At 37.9% G+C, this 18636-nt stretch overlaps 1 protein-coding gene across 3 annotated transcripts in view; it reads right to left on the bottom strand.

Annotated features, from left to right (window-relative positions):
* LOC126968138 (apoptosis-resistant E3 ubiquitin protein ligase 1) overlaps positions 1-18636 on the bottom strand; it is a 52252-nt gene that overhangs the window by 31187 nt on the left and 2429 nt on the right. For all 3 annotated transcript variants that reach the window (XM_050813009.1, XM_050813011.1, XM_050813012.1), the window contains exon 2: positions 1541-1706. In XM_050813009.1, the coding sequence (XP_050668966.1) occupies positions 1541-1706 (166 nt within the window). The remainder of the gene's footprint in view (positions 1-1540; positions 1707-18636) is intronic.

Below are 18636 nucleotides of genomic sequence, written 5' to 3'. Positions count from 1 at the left end.
ATATACTAACTAAATGAAATAAATTGGTCTTAAATAATGTTTGTCTCAAGTTTTCTTACCGAAGAAACAAGCATACGAATTATCTGAATACAAGTGATCACTTCCGCATACATTCTCCTGTTGCAACACCAGAATAACACGAGCGTTGCCGGCTTTTCAGAAAAGTTTTTTTGAAGGGACTAGCGTTATTTGTCCTAGAAATACTGCTTCAAGCTCTTTCTATAGTTTAGTTATTGTTGTAGTTGGAAGAAAGTTCCGTTGACTTTTAGAACTTAGCACCAACTTTATATTTGTTTTTTATACTTTAAAGTTAGGAACCTGCGTACTGATCTCATGACAATCAATCATCCAATAAGTCCAAACAAAGCTAGAATACATAATTTTATGAAAGAGTTGTTATGTCTACCTTCGGGTTTATGACCAGATCATTCAGCTGGTACCATTTTTATCATTATCTTAAACGCGTTAATTAAATAATGACTAATGAATATTTGAGACCATTATCACCTGATAATTTGCAGTGAATGATATCGTTATTGTCACGCACACTGATACAAAGTGTAAGACGTAGCTTGTCACGCACACTAAAGTAATAAGCCTGGCCTGTTTTCATCGGTTGTCAACAGTAAGAAGCTATTGAGCTATGATCCTGAAGAAACTAATTGTAGTTTCTGCATTAAATAAAGAAAACAGTTATTGTTATTATTATGATCAGGACTGTTGTACTACAAATCGTATTCGAACTTTGCTCTGCAATGCGTCAATTTAATACCTTATTTAGTTATTCCTACAAACGTAAAATAGCATGAGGAATATTTTTTAAGGATTTTTGTGGATGTTGTGTTGTTACGCTTAAAAAATGGAAACCTTCTAGGTATGATGATCACCGCGACCCACAAAAGTGTTTTGCCAACCTTATAAAGCGTCAAATAAACCTACATAATATAAATTCGAAGACCGACAGCACATTGGTAGTTGCGGTCAAGGATTGAACCGGAGCTAAGTGGTGAGAGCCGAAGACTTGAATCTAATCATATACTATTAAGTGACGTATCCGTTTACAAAACTGAGCCAACAGTAAGAGTGACGCATCGATCGTTAATCTTGGTATGTCTTGTTTAACTCTCAGTTGGTAAGAGCACACGAACGATACCCGAGATGCGCGGGTTCGTGCGGGTTCCCACATCGTCCATAAATTTTGGTACAAATTAAATTTGTATATTTAATCCCAGAAGTAAGGGATATCACTTAAAAATAACAAACTGTTTAGACGGACACGTACGTATTGAGCCCCGAGAAGAATCATACTTTCTCTCTTCTCCTGTGAAGTCAAAATCAGATAATCTTCAAACGACTACAAAATACGTTAAAAAATAAAAGTTAAAAAAACACTCTTGCATCGATAAACACATTTTTATCATTACCGTAGGATCGACAAGCTCGACCAGAAAGCATGAAACTCCAAACAATTGCTCTTTTAAATGTTACCACAATATTGAGGACTATTTGTGTTAGGTGTAAGGTGCACCCTTATACTCACTTAGAATACACGTGTTGGAGAGCGTGGGTGCTGAGCCACTGGCGCAGGATAAGCTTCTGCTGGAGCACATGAGCAGCGCGCCGCAGCCTCTTCTCCTCGTGAGGAGGCAGCTCAGGAAGACGATCCAGGTGCTCTGGCGATGCGCAACCTGACAACGTTGAAATACCTGCAATGTACAAATAATTTGAGATTGGTATTTTTAATCATGGATTATAATGACACACGAATAACCGAAAAAAGATTGGTACGTGGCGGGCGAGGATTGTAACTTAGGCTCCGAGGTGAGAGTCAACGGTTCCACCAATGACCAATCGAAGAAGCTATTTAAATATTAAACTATGAAACGCGTCGGATTGGCCGCAGTCTACGGTCTTCAAGATCATTAACGGCCATTTTCAATAACATATCAATCCTTAGTTTAACTTACTAGAGGTAGACAAATCTATCCTTTTACGCCTACTTACATGTCAATAACCTATCGACATAAAGCATTGGACTATAACTATATTGGAGATAACTATGGATAGATAAGATCTTGTCATTAAAAGGTGATAGCGATGTATCCGTTACTTATGTTATTCAAAACGACCGTAATTTAACTACATAATATATTTGACATAACTATGGATAGATAAGATCTTGCCACTAAACGGTGATAGCAATATATCCGTAACTAGAGATACGTTATTGAAAAGGCTGTTATCAAATCGGAGGCGTATCTATCTCTTACTCCCAAATGCAAGTGTACCGAAAGAATTGACCGAAATAAATACGTATTGATATTTCAGTTCATTCCTGTATAAATACAGGGCAGGTGAGTCTACCCCTCACCAGATTAACGTGTAGCATGTTCTCATGCAACACCAGAAGAATCATAAAAGCATTGCGGGTTGAGGTGGTGGTACAAACCGCAACTGCAAGAAGTTCATCACACAACTTGGTTGTTCACACATCCAGATGATGAGGATCGCGTTTGAATTCGGCCGCAGCCCGCAGTATATAGCTAAGGTATCCCTTCAGACACCACTCACTCCCCGCGATAGTCTCGCCATTCAAAAGAACTGTTCACAGAGCAGCTTCGCTCCATACAGAGACGAAAGCAATACTGCATTCTATGCGTTCGAAGTTTGTGAGTTTAAAACTATTATTATAACTACATAAGATCAGTGCATTATGGCCTGTGCATAACATCATAATAATAAAAATAAAAACAAAAATAATCTCTAGGTACAAATAATGTGTGATAATACCCAAGGCCGCCTAAGAAACGTTAGGTAATAAGAAGTTGTTTAATGTTTGTTGTGGGCGGGTCGCCTGGCAACACTGTCCTTGATATTAAGTTACATATTCAGCACATTCTTACCCTTGCCCCACTACACTATACAATTGTAAGACAATTAAAATACGTAATGTGACATGTAAAGGCTTTTACGTGACATTTTAGCTTCGATAACAGCTACATAGCTTCTAGCTCGAATTAAATGATATTAATATATTCTCTCTAATAGCTATGGTATGGCGCTCTATTTAAATATTTACTAATATCATAAATGCAATTGTGTTTGATTGTCGTGCTTTCACACATTAACTTCTAAACCGATCATTATGAAATTTTGCACACAGCGTCAGGGGTACAAAAAAGTATTAAAGAAGTAAGTAAGTAAGTAAGATCTTTATTTGTTGACTAGGGTAATACATTATAGATACATTATTTAAATACAGTTTAGCTCTCCAAGTCGTGCCCGTTATTGAGCATACAAATATTTGACATATAGATATTATAATCAAATCATAATAATTATCATAAAACAAAATTGATTACATCATGAAATAAAGTTAAATTAAATTAATTGCATCATGAAGTTAAAAATAAGAGCGACCATATCACTATTAAGAAAAAATATTATAAATATCATAGTTAAATTAAAAATTATGTTCAAAATACGCAGTTACTAAATACTTATTTGTCAATGTTACTTCAAGGCTTCAAAGTCATTTTCTATTAAAAATTCACTGATCTTATAATAACATTTAAGCGCTAAATATATTTTAAGTTTATGTTTAAATTCCCTTTTAGGCCAGTTTCTCACATGCTCTGGTAATTCATTATAAATTTGTTGTGCCATGCAGATTATACTTGAGTGTTTTAAAGTGGTGTTTGATTTCTACAGACAGAAGCGATTTTCAAAACGTAAATTTTTCGTTTGGCCTTCGGATCTCGTTTTGTAAAGGTGGGGGTTGTCTTTTACGAAGACAGCTACTTCTAGAATAAATAGCGCAGGTAACGTTAAAATACTGTGTTTTTTAAAGTAGGGTACGCAACTTTCTGTCCTTTTTAATTTAAACATAGCTCTTATACAGTAGTTTTATTCCGAATTTTTTAACAGATTGGGTTCGATCAGTTCGTTGCGAATTTTAGGTCGGGTCCACAAATAACGAACGACGGCGATAAAAAGCTCAGAAAGCGAACGAAACATAATAATTTTCAAGTTTCCCAATGATACAGCATGAATTTAGGGTAACGTATGAAATCTAAGATTGCTGCCGCATAACATTTTTACCAATGTAATAATATGGATATCGTTTTCAATGTTCTCGGGGATTAAGAGAAGGTATTTTGGATCAATTTTGAAATCCAAGATAGCCGCAGCGTAAAATTATCAATGTAACAATATATATGTATATATATATACTTATCAAGGTTCTCGGGGGTTTAGAGAACAAATTTAGGATTAATTTTAAAATCCAAGATTTATCGCCGCGCAAAACATCAATTTAAACAATATAGATATCGTTTCCATGATTCTCAGGGGAACATAAGAGGACTTTGGATTCCTTTTTTAAATCAACGATGGCCGCCGTGATAAATTATCATACCAACAATATGAATTTTAATTCCATAGTTCTTGGGGTGCTGAGATCTAAATCAAAATTAATATATGTATTATGGACAATTTTAAATTTCATTTGTATCATAGATGCTGGTGCTCCGCGTGGTTAGACTCGTCACAAGTGCATCTTTCAGCTCTGGGGCAGTGCAAGTAAATGAAACATCGCAATATTGCAAAATTCCATTGTTTTTACTAACTCCGAAATCCACGCACATCTAAATATAATGACTGTAAAAGAAGAAATTCAGGCATCATTAAAAAAAATACCAAAAGTCTAACTACGCGGAGCTATCATACATGACCCGAGAGAAAAGACGTATTATATAAACACTACGAGTAGCAGGTAACTGTATATATATTGTTCGATTTCAACACATACAATATAATGTGAATATTATTTACAGGACACCAATTATTTTTCTTAATAAATTCCGCCAATGCGCTTAATTGTTTGGGAGAATGAATACACAACATCATAAAAACTATAGCAGGTACGATTCGAAGAAGCAATACCGGCAACAAACTTGTCTCTAAATTCTATTCTTCTTTACTTCCATAGAACTTATAAGATACTTATTGTAGTAACGTACCGTGATCAAAACGATCACTATCCGATTAAACTTTATGAGCAAAACAAATAGAATATGTTAGTTGCGTCAACGTACGCATCAAATAAAAAACCGGTAAAGTAACAGAAACTAACCTTTAACCGACACAAACTTTATAATACTAAATTATCTGTTTATACGGCTTTACTCACGTTTTTGTCGGTGTCGGTACCGACTAGTTTCGGTCCTTCATCAGGGTGAGTGTGGTAGGTTCGCGGTAACGTCCCACCTCTTACTGAGAGTCGTCGTATTAACAGATCATTTATAACACTACTTATACCTAAGTTATTTTTTTATACTTGTATAACTTTTTTTTAAATTTTGAAATTCAAATTTATATTATTATTTGTTATAACAGCAATAGTATAATAGACTGTTGACATTTCAGCTTCGTAACTACTGCGATTTATGAGATACAGCCTTGTGACACACATAAGGATGGCCAGGAGGATTGCGGAGTTTAAGTAACCCTAACCAATTGAATCAGGGCAATACCTACCTTTACTGTATTTTTTTATGGAACATGAGCACAAACGTACGTACGGGTCACCTGGTGTTAAGTGATCACCGCCGCCCACATTCTCTTGCAACACCAGAGGAATCAAAGGAATGTTGCCTGCCTTTAAGGAAGGTGTACAGGCTTTTTATGAAAGTACCCATGTCGTATCGTCCCGGAAACACCGCACGTGGAAGCTCATTCTACAGCTTCTTGTGTTGGATAAGTGTTTTGGCTGTTTAACAAAAAGAGTGGGGGTCGATTTATTTCATTCAACGGTAGGAGACTAGTGTCTATGCCGCAGCCAGTCAGCGTGGCCTCTCCATCAGTAACCTGAAGTTTTCATTAGAAAAGTGTAATAGAGTTAAGCGAGTTTATTACCAACTTTAATGACATGAAAGGTAATTTAAAATGGAACATGCCGTGTGTCACGCGAGCCTTCGTGTTCACATTGAAGGCGCCATCGCCCAAGTAGACACTGCGATGAGTCCGTGCACACCCGCTAATGTCAATTTGGGATACAAATATATCAACTGGTTTGTAAAAGTTTAACTCATATATAGGCTGCACTAAAAGTATCGGGAATTGAATATTTTCACTGTTCCTGTCATATTAAAATCTTTTTAATTGAAAACTCCTTGGTTTTAAAAATCGAATACCATTTATTTATTTAAAAAAAGATTCTCGGTCTTGTCACAAGGTCTTGTCAAACATGTTTAGTCGTTAAGAAAATGGTATTGACTCGAGAAAATTCTAGAGCGATGATTTATTATGACTTTCGAAGTGGTTTAACACAAAAACAGTGTGTTGACCGGATGACTTCTACATTTGGTGATGAAGCCCCATCCAAAACCACGATTTATCGCTGGTTTGCTGAATTTCAACGTGGACGTGTCAAGCTCAGTGATGATCCCTGTCAAGGTCGTCCAAAAACTGCAGTCACCAAAGATAACGTTGATGCTGTGCGTAAGCTGATTGAGGAAGAGCGACATGTGACTTACCGCGAAATTCAGGAAACTTTAGACATTGGCATGAGTCAAATACAAATAATCTTGCATTAACAATTAGGTGTAAAACAGTTGTTTTCCCGATGGATACCGCATTTGCTCTGTGAAGAGCAAAAAGCGGCTCGCGTTACTCGGTGCGTCAGAACTCTCGAAAGGTTCCACGCAGGATCCTCAAATGCTACTTACAACATCGTATCAGGTGACGAATCCTGGATATAAGCATACGAACCCGAAACAAAAAACCAGTCACGAGTTTGGGTGTTCGAAAAGGAGTTAAAACCAAACAAAAATTGTTCGTTCACGGAGTGTTGCAAAGAAAATGGTGGCCACGTTTGTCTATAAAACCGGCTACGTTGCGACTATTCCTCTTTTGGGACAAAGAACGGTTAATGCAAAATGGTATGCTAGCATTTGTTTGCCACAGCTCGATTCTAAACTCCGTAAAGAGAACTGCAACCGCCGCATCATCCTCCATCACGAAAATACGAGTTCTCACACCGCGCACAGAACAAAAGAGTTTTTAGAGCAAGAAAACATAGAATTATTAGACCATCCGCCATACAGCCCCGACCTAAGCCCTAATGATTTCTATACTTTCCCTAAAATAAAGAATAAATTGCGTGGTCAGAGATTTTCATCATCTGAAGAAGCTGTGGACGCCTACAAAACGGCCATTTTGGAGACCCCAACTTCCGAATGGAATGGTTGCTTCAATGATTGGTTCCATCGTATGTAAAAATGTGTCAAATATCACGGAGAATACTTCGAAAAGCAATAAATACATTTTTAAATAGTAATGTTGTGTCACTTCCTTGATTCCGAAATTTTCAGTGCCGCCCTCGCATTACATTTCTTATTAAGTTTTAAGTCGTAGGCAAATATAAAAAAAAATATTTATTTATTACTGTTTGGTTTACAAAACAAATTTGAACAAACACAATAACGAGTGAGAAAACCATAGCTCATTACAAAATAGACTTCAAATTCGACGAGGCTGTGTACAAAGGATGATTATCAGACATAGATATTTTAAATACATAAATAAATACTGAACAAACTACTTATAGGCATTATAACGGGTATGTTAGGTATCATATAAATATAAAATTTGTAATATCTGTATGGGCCCCACAGATAATTAAACACAATCACCCAAACGGATAGCCCCAAGTGCAGACGCTGTCTGGTCGAAGACGAAACGGTCATGTAATCCTGGAATGTACAGGAATTTCCGTCCAACGAGCATACATTCTGAACTTCTGGTAGGAACTGGGCGTGTTTTTTTATGACAATCAGGGACGAGACGAGCAGGACGTTCAGCTGATTGTAATTCATACGCCCTGCCCATTACAATGCAGTGCCATTCCTGAAGAACCCAAAAATTCTGAGCAGAATTACAATTGCGCTATGTGAAAGGTGAGACCTTGAGAGATACGAATTCAGAGTTTCGTTTGCTCAGTAATTTCACTACAGCGCACAATGTTGTGCTAGCCGATATCCTGTGCAAAGGAGCCTCCCACTGATTAAAAGTTGGGGTAACCAGTCAAACCTACACGCAAAATGGACCTAAATAAGGAGATTAATTACGGAAACAGGTAGCCCCTGTTTAAAACATCATACCATGTGTAAAACCTGCCTTACTACTAACGTAATATTGGGTTACGAAACACTAGCCAGTAAACAATAGGTGAACACAATAACGGAAAACATTCGTAAAATAAACGGTAGTCAAGCTTTGGATATGGTAATTGGTAGTGAATCACTCTCACAACATGGATGTTCTGCCATAAAACAAATTAAATCTCAGTTCGATGACTTGAGAACAGATCTTCAAAGTGATGTCAACGGTATGGTATAAAATTGAATGGAATGAAACGCTCACGCTGCCTTTACATAAAGTAAATGTTTTAGATATCATCATCATAATCATAGGCCTGCAGACGTACACTGCTGGACAAAAGCCTCCCCCCAAACGACTATCGGTCCTGCGCAGCGCTCATCCAACATATTCTGGCGATTTTGACCAGATCGTCGGTCCATCTTGTGGGGGGCTACCAACACTGCGTATTTCGGTACGTGGTCGAGACCTTTTCTGCCCCACCGGCCAACTGTCCGTCGAACTATGTGCCCTGCCCGCTGCCACTTCAGTTCCACAATAATTTGGGCTATGTCGGTGAGTTTGAGTGAGTTAATTTTAGATATGTTTCCATTAAAATACTGGTATAAAATGTTAAAGTGAATCCATTTTGAATTAATGTGCAGTTAAAGTGCCAAGTCATAGTCACTGTAACAAAGGGAGCCATTAATAATTATATTATAACTCTGCATCACTAAATGAAGACTTAAACTTTCTAAAATCTTTACAATCATCGAATAGTCTGCTCACATCAATCCGATTACCGATATAGCTCTGGAAAAAACTCAAACATTCCTACCACTCTAATTAATATGCTCGTGAAACAATATAAAGATGTTTGACGAAACGTGAAGTAAAATACTTTATATTATTATCTCATCTTTGTTACGATAACAACCCTTTGTTAAAGTTCAGTCAACCATGCGCTTTACCACATCGATTCGAACGTCTTCGGCATGTTTTGAATGAAGTAAATCACCAAAAACTAATTTTTCACCTTACAAGAATGAAAGGATATATAGATAGAAAGAAAAGGTAACCTACAAGTCACTCTACCTCTGCTTATCTTCGCAACATCAGAGATTTTTTTGAAGATATATGGGTAATAACGTGAAAGACACTAAAAGTTTGGGTGAAAACTAAATTGTGCAAAACCACCACACATCTAGTTGTGGAGACCGTTGAGGTTAGTACAGGACTTATAAGTATTATTTCGATGATAGTCTCATGTGAGACAAGCATTCTTGTGCATATGCACATATGCATCAGAGCTTAAGACTAGCCGTGGTCTAGTCCCGATCTTAATCCGCTGGGTTATGATTTATGGCCACTTTTAGAGTGTACAGCTTGCTCTAAACGCCATGATAATTTGGAGTCCTTAAAACAATCCGTACGATTGTCAGTTAAGAATTTTCCCATTGAAAGAGTGCGTGCTTCTGTTGATAGCTGGCTTCAGCAATTAAAGGACTTTTTTGCAGCCAATGGAAACCCCTTGGAATAAGATTTTTATATTTAAAATTGTTTTATATTTATGTATTAAGCTAACACACTGTAAAAGTTATTTGCAATGGAAAATTTATTTTCTTGTTTATTTCAGTATTTAACGCAAGAATAGGTAATATGAATATACGTACGGAAGTACGCGAAAACTTTGTACCCCTTTTTTAACAAAGCGAATGCATGAACGAGAAACTGAAAGTAAAAGTATACATGGTGAAGAAGTGCATAAAGCTTTTTAATTTTATAAAATGCCTTGTAAATTACATTTATTACATTAATTAAAATAAATATTACACACACAGCTGCTTGAGTGACACACAACATACACACAGATACACTATAGAGTCTTTGACAAATAACCCGTAATAAACTTCAAAATTAAATGAATTATGATTGAATTTCTACTTCCGGGCGTACTAGTATATGTTAAACTTGTGATTAATATTAATCAGCATAAAGACATCGCGTTTGGTGCAGGTTGAACAAGAGTACATGAATGCACAACTGGATGCTGTCGTAAAAGAACATGTGTGGAGGAAGCCGCGACAGCTACTCGTCAGCTATGAGTTTGAGGTCCACTGTAAGTTTAATATTCATCTAATCAATGAAGCTACCTGTTGCTCTCAGAATTGGGACACGGGAACCAGGACGTTAACCTGTCGCAGAGGGGAGACCCCACCTCACCTCACCTCACTCTCCACAACACGCCTCTCTCGCGCTGCATTCGATTTCCATCCGATCAATGCAATGATACGTGATTTTTATCATCGGATATGGAAATCGGCAATAAGAACTCGCTCAGTCGGATCGATTCGGCACCGCAAGACTCTCATTAAGAAATTAGATATTTCATCCAGCAAAAATGTCGCGAGCTTCCTTGATTTCTCTGATGTTGCCTGCAACTGGTGGCGGGGTGATCACTTAACATCCTGTGAGCTTGTCACATTACGCACGTTTGTCTTCCATAAAAATCATAATAAAATTATTGTATTGAATAGAATAATAATTTTGAAGCGTAGGTGGCGGAATCGAGATACGGGAGAACCAAAGTTACCGACATAGCCCAAATGTTTGCGAACTGAAGTGACAGTGGGCAGGGCACATAGTTCAACGGACAGATGGCCGTTGGGGAAGTAAAGTCCTCGAATGGCGACCACGTACCGGAAGACGCAGTTTTGGTAGGCCGACCGCAAGATGGGCTAACGATCTGGTCAAGATGACCGGAATACGTTGGATGAGGGCAGCGCAGGACCGATCGTCGTGGAAATCTTCGAAGTAAAACAGGCATACTTACGAGAAAGAAAGTATTCGTAGGGAAAACTTAGTTTATTATAAACTAGCTGACCCGACAGACGTTATTCTGTTCATATTTAAAAAAACTCTTGCGGGTGGAATTTCACAGATATCGTGATGAATCAATATAGGTGGAAATATCTTTTCTAAATATATAGATTACGTTACAGACATGCTTGTTCGTTAACGTCATACAGTGAAGGAACTATTTCTCAGATACTTTTTTGTAAAATAAAAATGCAGGGTTCACAAGAAGATTGTTAAATAATCTAACTGGGTTTGTAAACAGTGCAAATAATAATAAAGAAAGGCCACATGAGGGCGGCTAAAGTGTGTTCAAAGCAGCACAGCTTTTGTGCGAAGGTAAAAGTATTACGAATGAGAGTTGCAACTGGCAAGATCGAGACACGCCATAACAGGGCTGGCAACATTCCAACGCGCTATGCAGTTGTATAATCTGACTTTCATGCAGAATTTATTGTGGACATCTATGTTTGTGAAACTTCGCTTTTCATTAATGGCAATGCCAACCTCACAAGAATCATGTTGTTAACCACATACATTACATGTACTTAGTCTGGATATTTATTTCATTTCAATAATTCATTTCATTTATTTTTTCATATTCATTTTCGCGTCAATTAAATTCAATAAATGTGTTAAATATTCTTGTGCTATTAAAATTGCGATAGGTGAATTACTTTGTAAGCTATACACAGAGTATGTTGGAGCCAAATTAAATTCTTGAAACTCTTCATCCGCTTGGTATAAATCGAATGTTTGTACACCGAGATGTTGATAGGTTGACGAAAGATTGTCTGTTTGTCAAGCATTGATGGAAAGAATTTGAATGAATTCAGTCCGAAAGTTTTAATCTCGGGTAATGGATATAGCTCCTAGAACTATATCGCGTATTTTGAAGATGACTCAGTCCTGGGAGCTTATAAATAAGAGACGCACTGGAATTTATTTAGCTCATAATTTAAACTTGAATATAGGGTGCTATAATACAAAACTTCTTAAGGTACGCAGAGGGAGGTAAAAAATAGAGCAGCAGAAATATTTATTTACTAACGAGATTTTTATTTTTATTGTCAACCATGATTTCAACAAGCAGAATGACTGAGCATATATATACTAGCTGACCCAGCAAACGTTGTATTGCCGATATTAAAATCGCGATACAAAAGTAACTGTTGATCGTAGATGTGCGAAAATTTGAAGTTGTATGTATTTTTAATGCTGACCCATAATCAAAAAAATTTAAAAAAATTGGCGTGGACCACCCTTAATATTTAGGGGGATGAAAAATAGATGTCCGATTCTCAGACCTACGCAATATTCACTCAAAATTTCATGAGAATCGGTCAAGCCGTTTCGAAGGAGTTTAACTACAAACACCGCGACATGAGAATTTTATATATTAGATATACTCGAGGCTTTTATAAGCTCAGTTAGTCAGCAGAAACAACTTGGGCAGTTTTCTTCGTCAGCAATGGATATTTAGCTAAAATATCAAGAAGCCATATATTTGTGAAAAAGATATCAAAACATTGGCACACGTATTTTTTTTTTATGGAATAGGAGGACAAACGAGCGTACGGGTCACATGTTGTTAAGTGATCCCCGCCGCCCACAATCTCTTGCAACACCAGAGGAATCACAGGAGCGTTGCCGGCCTTTAAGGAAGGTGTACGCGCTTTTTTGAAGGTACCCATGTCGTATCGTCCCGGAAACACCGCACAAGGAAGCTCATTCCACAGCTTTGTAGTACGTGGAAGAAAGCTCCTTGAAAACCGCACTGTGTAGGACCGCCACACATCCAGATGGTGAGGATGATATCCTAACTTGTCGCGTGTCGTGCGAAGGTGGAATTCGGCGGCAGGAATCAGGTTAAACAGCCCTTCGGAACACTCCCGTGATAAATGCGGTAGAAGACACACAATGAAGCGACGTCTCTACGCAACGCCAAGTGATTCAGCCGTTCACAGAGCACTGGGACCCCGACAATTCGACCTGCTCTGCGTTGCACGCGGACAGCAATACTCCATGTGTGGCCGGACCTGCGCTTTGTAGAGCGCTAGTATGTGGGCCGGCTTGAAGTATTGCCGTGCTCTATTAATGACGCCCAGTTTCTTGGAAGCCAATTTGGCTTTGCCTTCCAGATGGCCACGAAATTGGCAATCGCTCGAGATTTCGAGACCCAGTATTCCGATACTAGGCGAGGCTTTGAGGGAAGTGTTGTCGAAGAGCGGTGATACGACAAATGGGGTTTTTTTAGTGGTAAACGCGCAAACTTGAGTCTTAAATTGGACAAGGTTCAATTTTCCCCATTCCGCGACCTTCTCAAGAGAGGACTCGATAGAAGACACAAGTTTCTCCCGGCACTGGTCGACGATTTCCCGAGAGAGACCTGCATGGCCCATGTATACGGCATCACCAGTGCTGTCATCCGCATAGCAATGAATGTTGGAGGTGTCCAACATATCATTGATATGCAGAAGAAACAGCGTGGGAGACAGCACACAGCCTTGGGGCACTCCAGCATTCACGGGCTTTGGGTTCGAGCAATATCCGTCGACAACGACCTGTATGCTGCGCCCAGTGAGGAAGCTGGAGGTCCACTTGCACAAGCTCTCGGGAAGCCCAAATAATGGAAGTTTGGAGAGGAGCGCCTTGTGCCATACACGATTAAAGGCCTTCGCTATATCCAGGCTAACTGCCAGGCCTTCCCCCTTGCTTTCAATAGCCGCAGCCCATCTATGTGTTAGGTATACCAGAAGATCACCTGCCGACCGACCATGGCGAAACCCGTATTGTCGGTCGTTGATCAACTGGTGACCCTCTAGGTATACCAAGAGCTGACGGCTAATTATGGTCTCCATGATTTTGGAGAGCAGGGAGGTAATAGCAATAGGCCTGTAGTTTGCCGGATCCGAACTGTCTCCTTTTTTTTGGATCGGATGGACAAGGGCTGACTTCCATGAGTCAGGGACTACGCCTTTAGAATAAGAGTGCCGGAATAAACGCGTTAGCACCGGCGTCAACTCAGGGGAACACGTTCTAAGCACGATTGGAGAAATGCCATCCGGCCCGCTCGACTTCCTGACGTCCAACGAAAACAGAGCTCGCCTAACAGTTTTCTGTCTGAACTGTACTTCAGGCATAGAGCTCTGACACCGCAGGATGGTCGGCGGTGTTTTTCCGCTGTCGTCAAGAGTCGAGTTGGAGGCGAAAAGAGTGCACAAGAGATCGGCTTTCTCTTTTGGGGTATGGGCCAGGGTGTCATTCCTCATGTGCAACGGCGGCATGGACGGCTGGCTGAAGTTACCAAGACTTACTTTCGACAACGACCAGAACTTGCGTGTTCCGGTCGGGTAACTGGAAAGCTGCTCGCCGATTTTTCGACGTGTTTTGATTTTGCACGGGCGATTTGCCGCTTAAAAAATCTGGAGGCACGGTTGTATTTCCTCTTAAGAACTATGCAGTTCGGATCCTTTGTGCCCAGCGCCGCAACCCAAGCTCGATACGCCTGTTTTTGCAGCATTTTATCTCAAGAAACAAGTTTCTTAGAATAGGAGGACAAACGAGCAAACGGGTCGTCTAGCGTCGATTTAACGTACATGTGAATTAGAGAACCAGAAACACATTGGTACGCTATCGAGCGAGAATCGAACCGGCGCCCTTCGTGGTAAGAGTCACCGGTTCAACCTAAGAAAACAGTTTTTAAGAATCAGTTACTACTAACTACAAATAGTGTGATTAATGATTATGTAACAAATATGTAATTAAGATATCTACAAAATGACTACTTTTTACACGCTTTTTATTAGCTTCACCTGTATGTATGTTTGTTTGTAACCGACTTATTTGGGCGCGATTTTGACCCACTTTAAACGGCCAGATTTCGTTCAAACTTCGTAGATTTATCGAGGATCAATGACAATACTTTAATTTGATAAAATTCTATTTTTCAATATGCAAAATAAGATTTTTGTTAAGCAGGAAATGATGTTAATTAAGTCTCAACCATCATATTTAATCTATTATATCTAATATTATAAAATTTTCGAATACCAAAGAGAATAAGTAAGAAAAATAAATGAAAAACATTTATAGCACAGTGATGATGTCACCTTGCACCCTATGATTATTAAAATAAAATACATTTTTTTGTTACACAATCACACTCTTCGTAGTTTAAACTCAGTGAAAATTATTTATTTTCTAAATTTAAGTTTATTTTTAATAGAAGCGTGTTATTTTAATTTTGTTTATCATTTATTTTTATTCTTCGACATACATTAATATATTAATTTTGGGTATATTTACAGTGCTCTATAGCATGGTTAGTTTTAACTTTTTTTAGACACCACTAAGTGGCAAAAAGTTTCTTCAGCAATGTTTCAATGTAAACATCACATCAATTACCGGTCTCGATGTTTGGCCCTATTCTGTTAGTCACTTGTCAGTTGTCTCAAGATCGTTGACTAGTAGCAAAGTAGACATATAATGTACTAGTAGTGCCAGTTAGCTTTCTTCATCAAAACTTAATAAAAACTTTCACATTTTGTTTTGTTAGATTGTTGGTGACTTGCCGCAGCTTTCTTTAGGACTTTTTCTTTCTTCTAGGACGAAGCTCAAAATGTTCGCTCGTCTTATTCACCTTCTATTTTATTACTATTTCTATAAGTATTATAATATTATAAATAAAATAAAAAAGCCATTTATTTCCTGCAGATTTTAATTAACTTTTAAAGTTAAACAATATTTATTATTCAGTTAGATTATACTGAAACATTGCCTGCAAATCGTCACTAGGTAAACAATTGTACTTATATCACTACATGTGTAAAACAAAGTCGCTTCCCACTGTCTGTCCCTTGCATGCTTAGATCTGTAAAACTACGGAATTGATTTTGATTCGGTTTTTTTAATAGATAGAGTGATTGAAAAGGAAGATTTATATGGATAAAACATGCATCATATCGTAGAGAAACACTGATAATATAGGGGTGTCTAATATGTCGTCAAAACACATTTTTTCCGCTTAACTTGCAAACGCTGGCTGAACTCTAGGAGAGAGATCAAAATAATGTACTTCAGTATTGTCAGTAACAACTTAATAATGTGTAAGGACCAAAACTTTTAGCTAGAGACGGTTAGTACCCTAGTATAAATGCATGTAGTGTTTATCTATTATTAGTCATACAATCAGTAATAGTTATGTACGCTTTTTTATAATATATATATCATGTTTTTGACCACTTCAATTCGCCCGATTTCCCCGAAAATTTGAACCCGTATGAGTGATAATGATGTAATAATTTCAGTAGTTCGGCCATGTAACCTGACAAGGACAACCAAGATAATGAAATAATATCGACACAACAATACAAAATAAAATAAACACATGCTTTATAAATACTAAAATAAAACGAATAATTAAAAAAAAAATGCGTGCTTTCAAACGTACTTTCGAGGTCCTTGTATTGTGGTATAAAGAACATTGGCTTTAATATTTAAAGTCAACATTATACATATACGGATGGACAGCGTTCGGGAAGCTCCGTTAAATCTTCTCGTCCAAAATACCATAGTGTCTGAAGACGAAGGAGTGTGTGCCAATGATGACATACGGAACGCAGACATGGTCGCTAACTATGGGCCTTATGAGGAAGCTCATTGTCGCTCAGAGAGCTATGTTCGGAGTTTCCCTGCGAGATCATATCAGAAATAAGGAGATGCGTAGGAGAACAGTCACCGACAGAGCACAGATGGTTGCAAAACTGAAGTGGCAGTGGGCATGGCACATAGCTCGACGGACAGGTGGCCGTTGGGGCAGTAAAGTCCTCGAATGGCGACCGGAAGACGTAGTGTTGGTAGGCCCCACAAGATGGGCCGACGATCTGATCAATATTACCAGAATAGGTTGGATGAGGGCAGCGCAGGACCGATCGTCATGGCGATTTTTGGGGGAGGACTTTGTCCAGCAGTGGACGTCTTCCGGCTGAAATGATGATGATGATTATACATACACGAATAAACCGGTGGAATTCAAATCGCTATAGAATGAAATCTCAATATTTAAAAAGTAATTTCTACGCCTGAGAACGTGATTTTTTTGTTTTTTTTTTTTACTTTTATTAAAACAATGCACTTTATAGAAACAAAGGTTCATCATAAACCATAATATTGCTGAAAGAAATGGGAAACAAAAAATAAGAACAAGAAGGAAATTTATAAAAAAAATAAAAGAAATACGTTCATTTTTGATTATTTAAAAATAACGAGTGTAAATGTGCATTGAGTTGTTTTGCTTACTGCTACTGTCTCTTTTTGTTTATTGTGAAAACTTTAGTCAAGTTGCTCACGAATTCACAAAAAAAAAATTAACAAACTTATTTCCATAACATATCATTTCTACTGACCTACCTGAGAATTGTGAAACACTGGACAATAGGGATAAGCCGGAGTGCCGGCTGTGAGATGGGTGAACCATTCCTATTGAACAAATCTCAGAATCTTCGAATTGCCACATTTTCAATAGTTATTAAAATCGGCAATTTTTATTAAAATCTACAAAAATTATTGCATTTATCAAAAATTAACGTTATACAGACAGTTAAATTAAAATTTATTATTGTCATAAAACGTTGAGTTTACAACAAAGACATTAATAACGACCATATTCGTGTAAGGCTGGGCAACGTGCGCGCGCCGCGACGGTTCTAGCGCGACTGGCGGAATGGGGATTGGGGAGTCTCGGCATTCACCCCTTCGAGCCCCCTTCGCTATCTTCATTTACCATTTCACCATTGTTTGAAGGTTTTGCTTGTGGAATGTCAGAGGGAACCTATCTCATCCTGTAATCATGAGATGAATAAGTAACAAACTTACGTTGTAACAGCCAAATCATTTCAATTATTTGAAACTTTTGACTTGATTTAAAAGAGTGACAATGAGTTTCTTGCTACTTCTTCTCAACCCTTTACGAAGTAGCAGTAGATTCAATAAGAAAAAATATATTTTTTTTACATTCATAAGTGTAATTTTCGTGGCCTACATGAAAAAAGTGATTTTTATTTGATTTATTTTTGTTAATTTAAACAGAATTCCCTCTGGCCCTGGCCCATACGATTACTTAGCGGTTCTTCGTTAAACGTAACGACATCACAAAATTAAATGCAAATACCTTTTTATCTATCAACTGCAAAAAAAAGTTGATCTTGAAATGTACAGTAGGGAAACACAAAACTGTGGTCTCATATCGTACTGTTAAGACAAATATTTTTTCTGAATATTTTTGTTTAATTTAGATAATACTCGTGTCACGTGAGGTGCCTATTTATCACAGAATTATGTACTGATATTGTTCTACAACATAAAATTACCGCTAACTCTCACAAACCCGAAGACCCAACACTATAAGTATTTGACGGATATAAAACAAATGGTTAATGTTGATAACGGTTTTACACTTATAAACAAAATGAGACATCAATCAATGCTCTAAATGAAACCTTGTTCAATTTATCCCCCAGAGAACTCAAGTTTGCGAGTTTAAAACAACCCTTAAATGCCTCGCCTCGGTGGTCAAATAAAAATAAAGTAATACTTAATACTTCAAGACGGCCCATATTCTAGCGCTCTACAAAGCGCCGG

The sequence above is a fragment of the Leptidea sinapis genome, chromosome 14, assembly GCF_905404315.1.
Source record: "Leptidea sinapis chromosome 14, ilLepSina1.1, whole genome shotgun sequence".
NCBI lineage: Eukaryota > Metazoa > Arthropoda > Insecta > Lepidoptera > Pieridae > Leptidea > Leptidea sinapis.
This window is presented reverse-complemented; position numbering and strand designations above follow the sequence as displayed.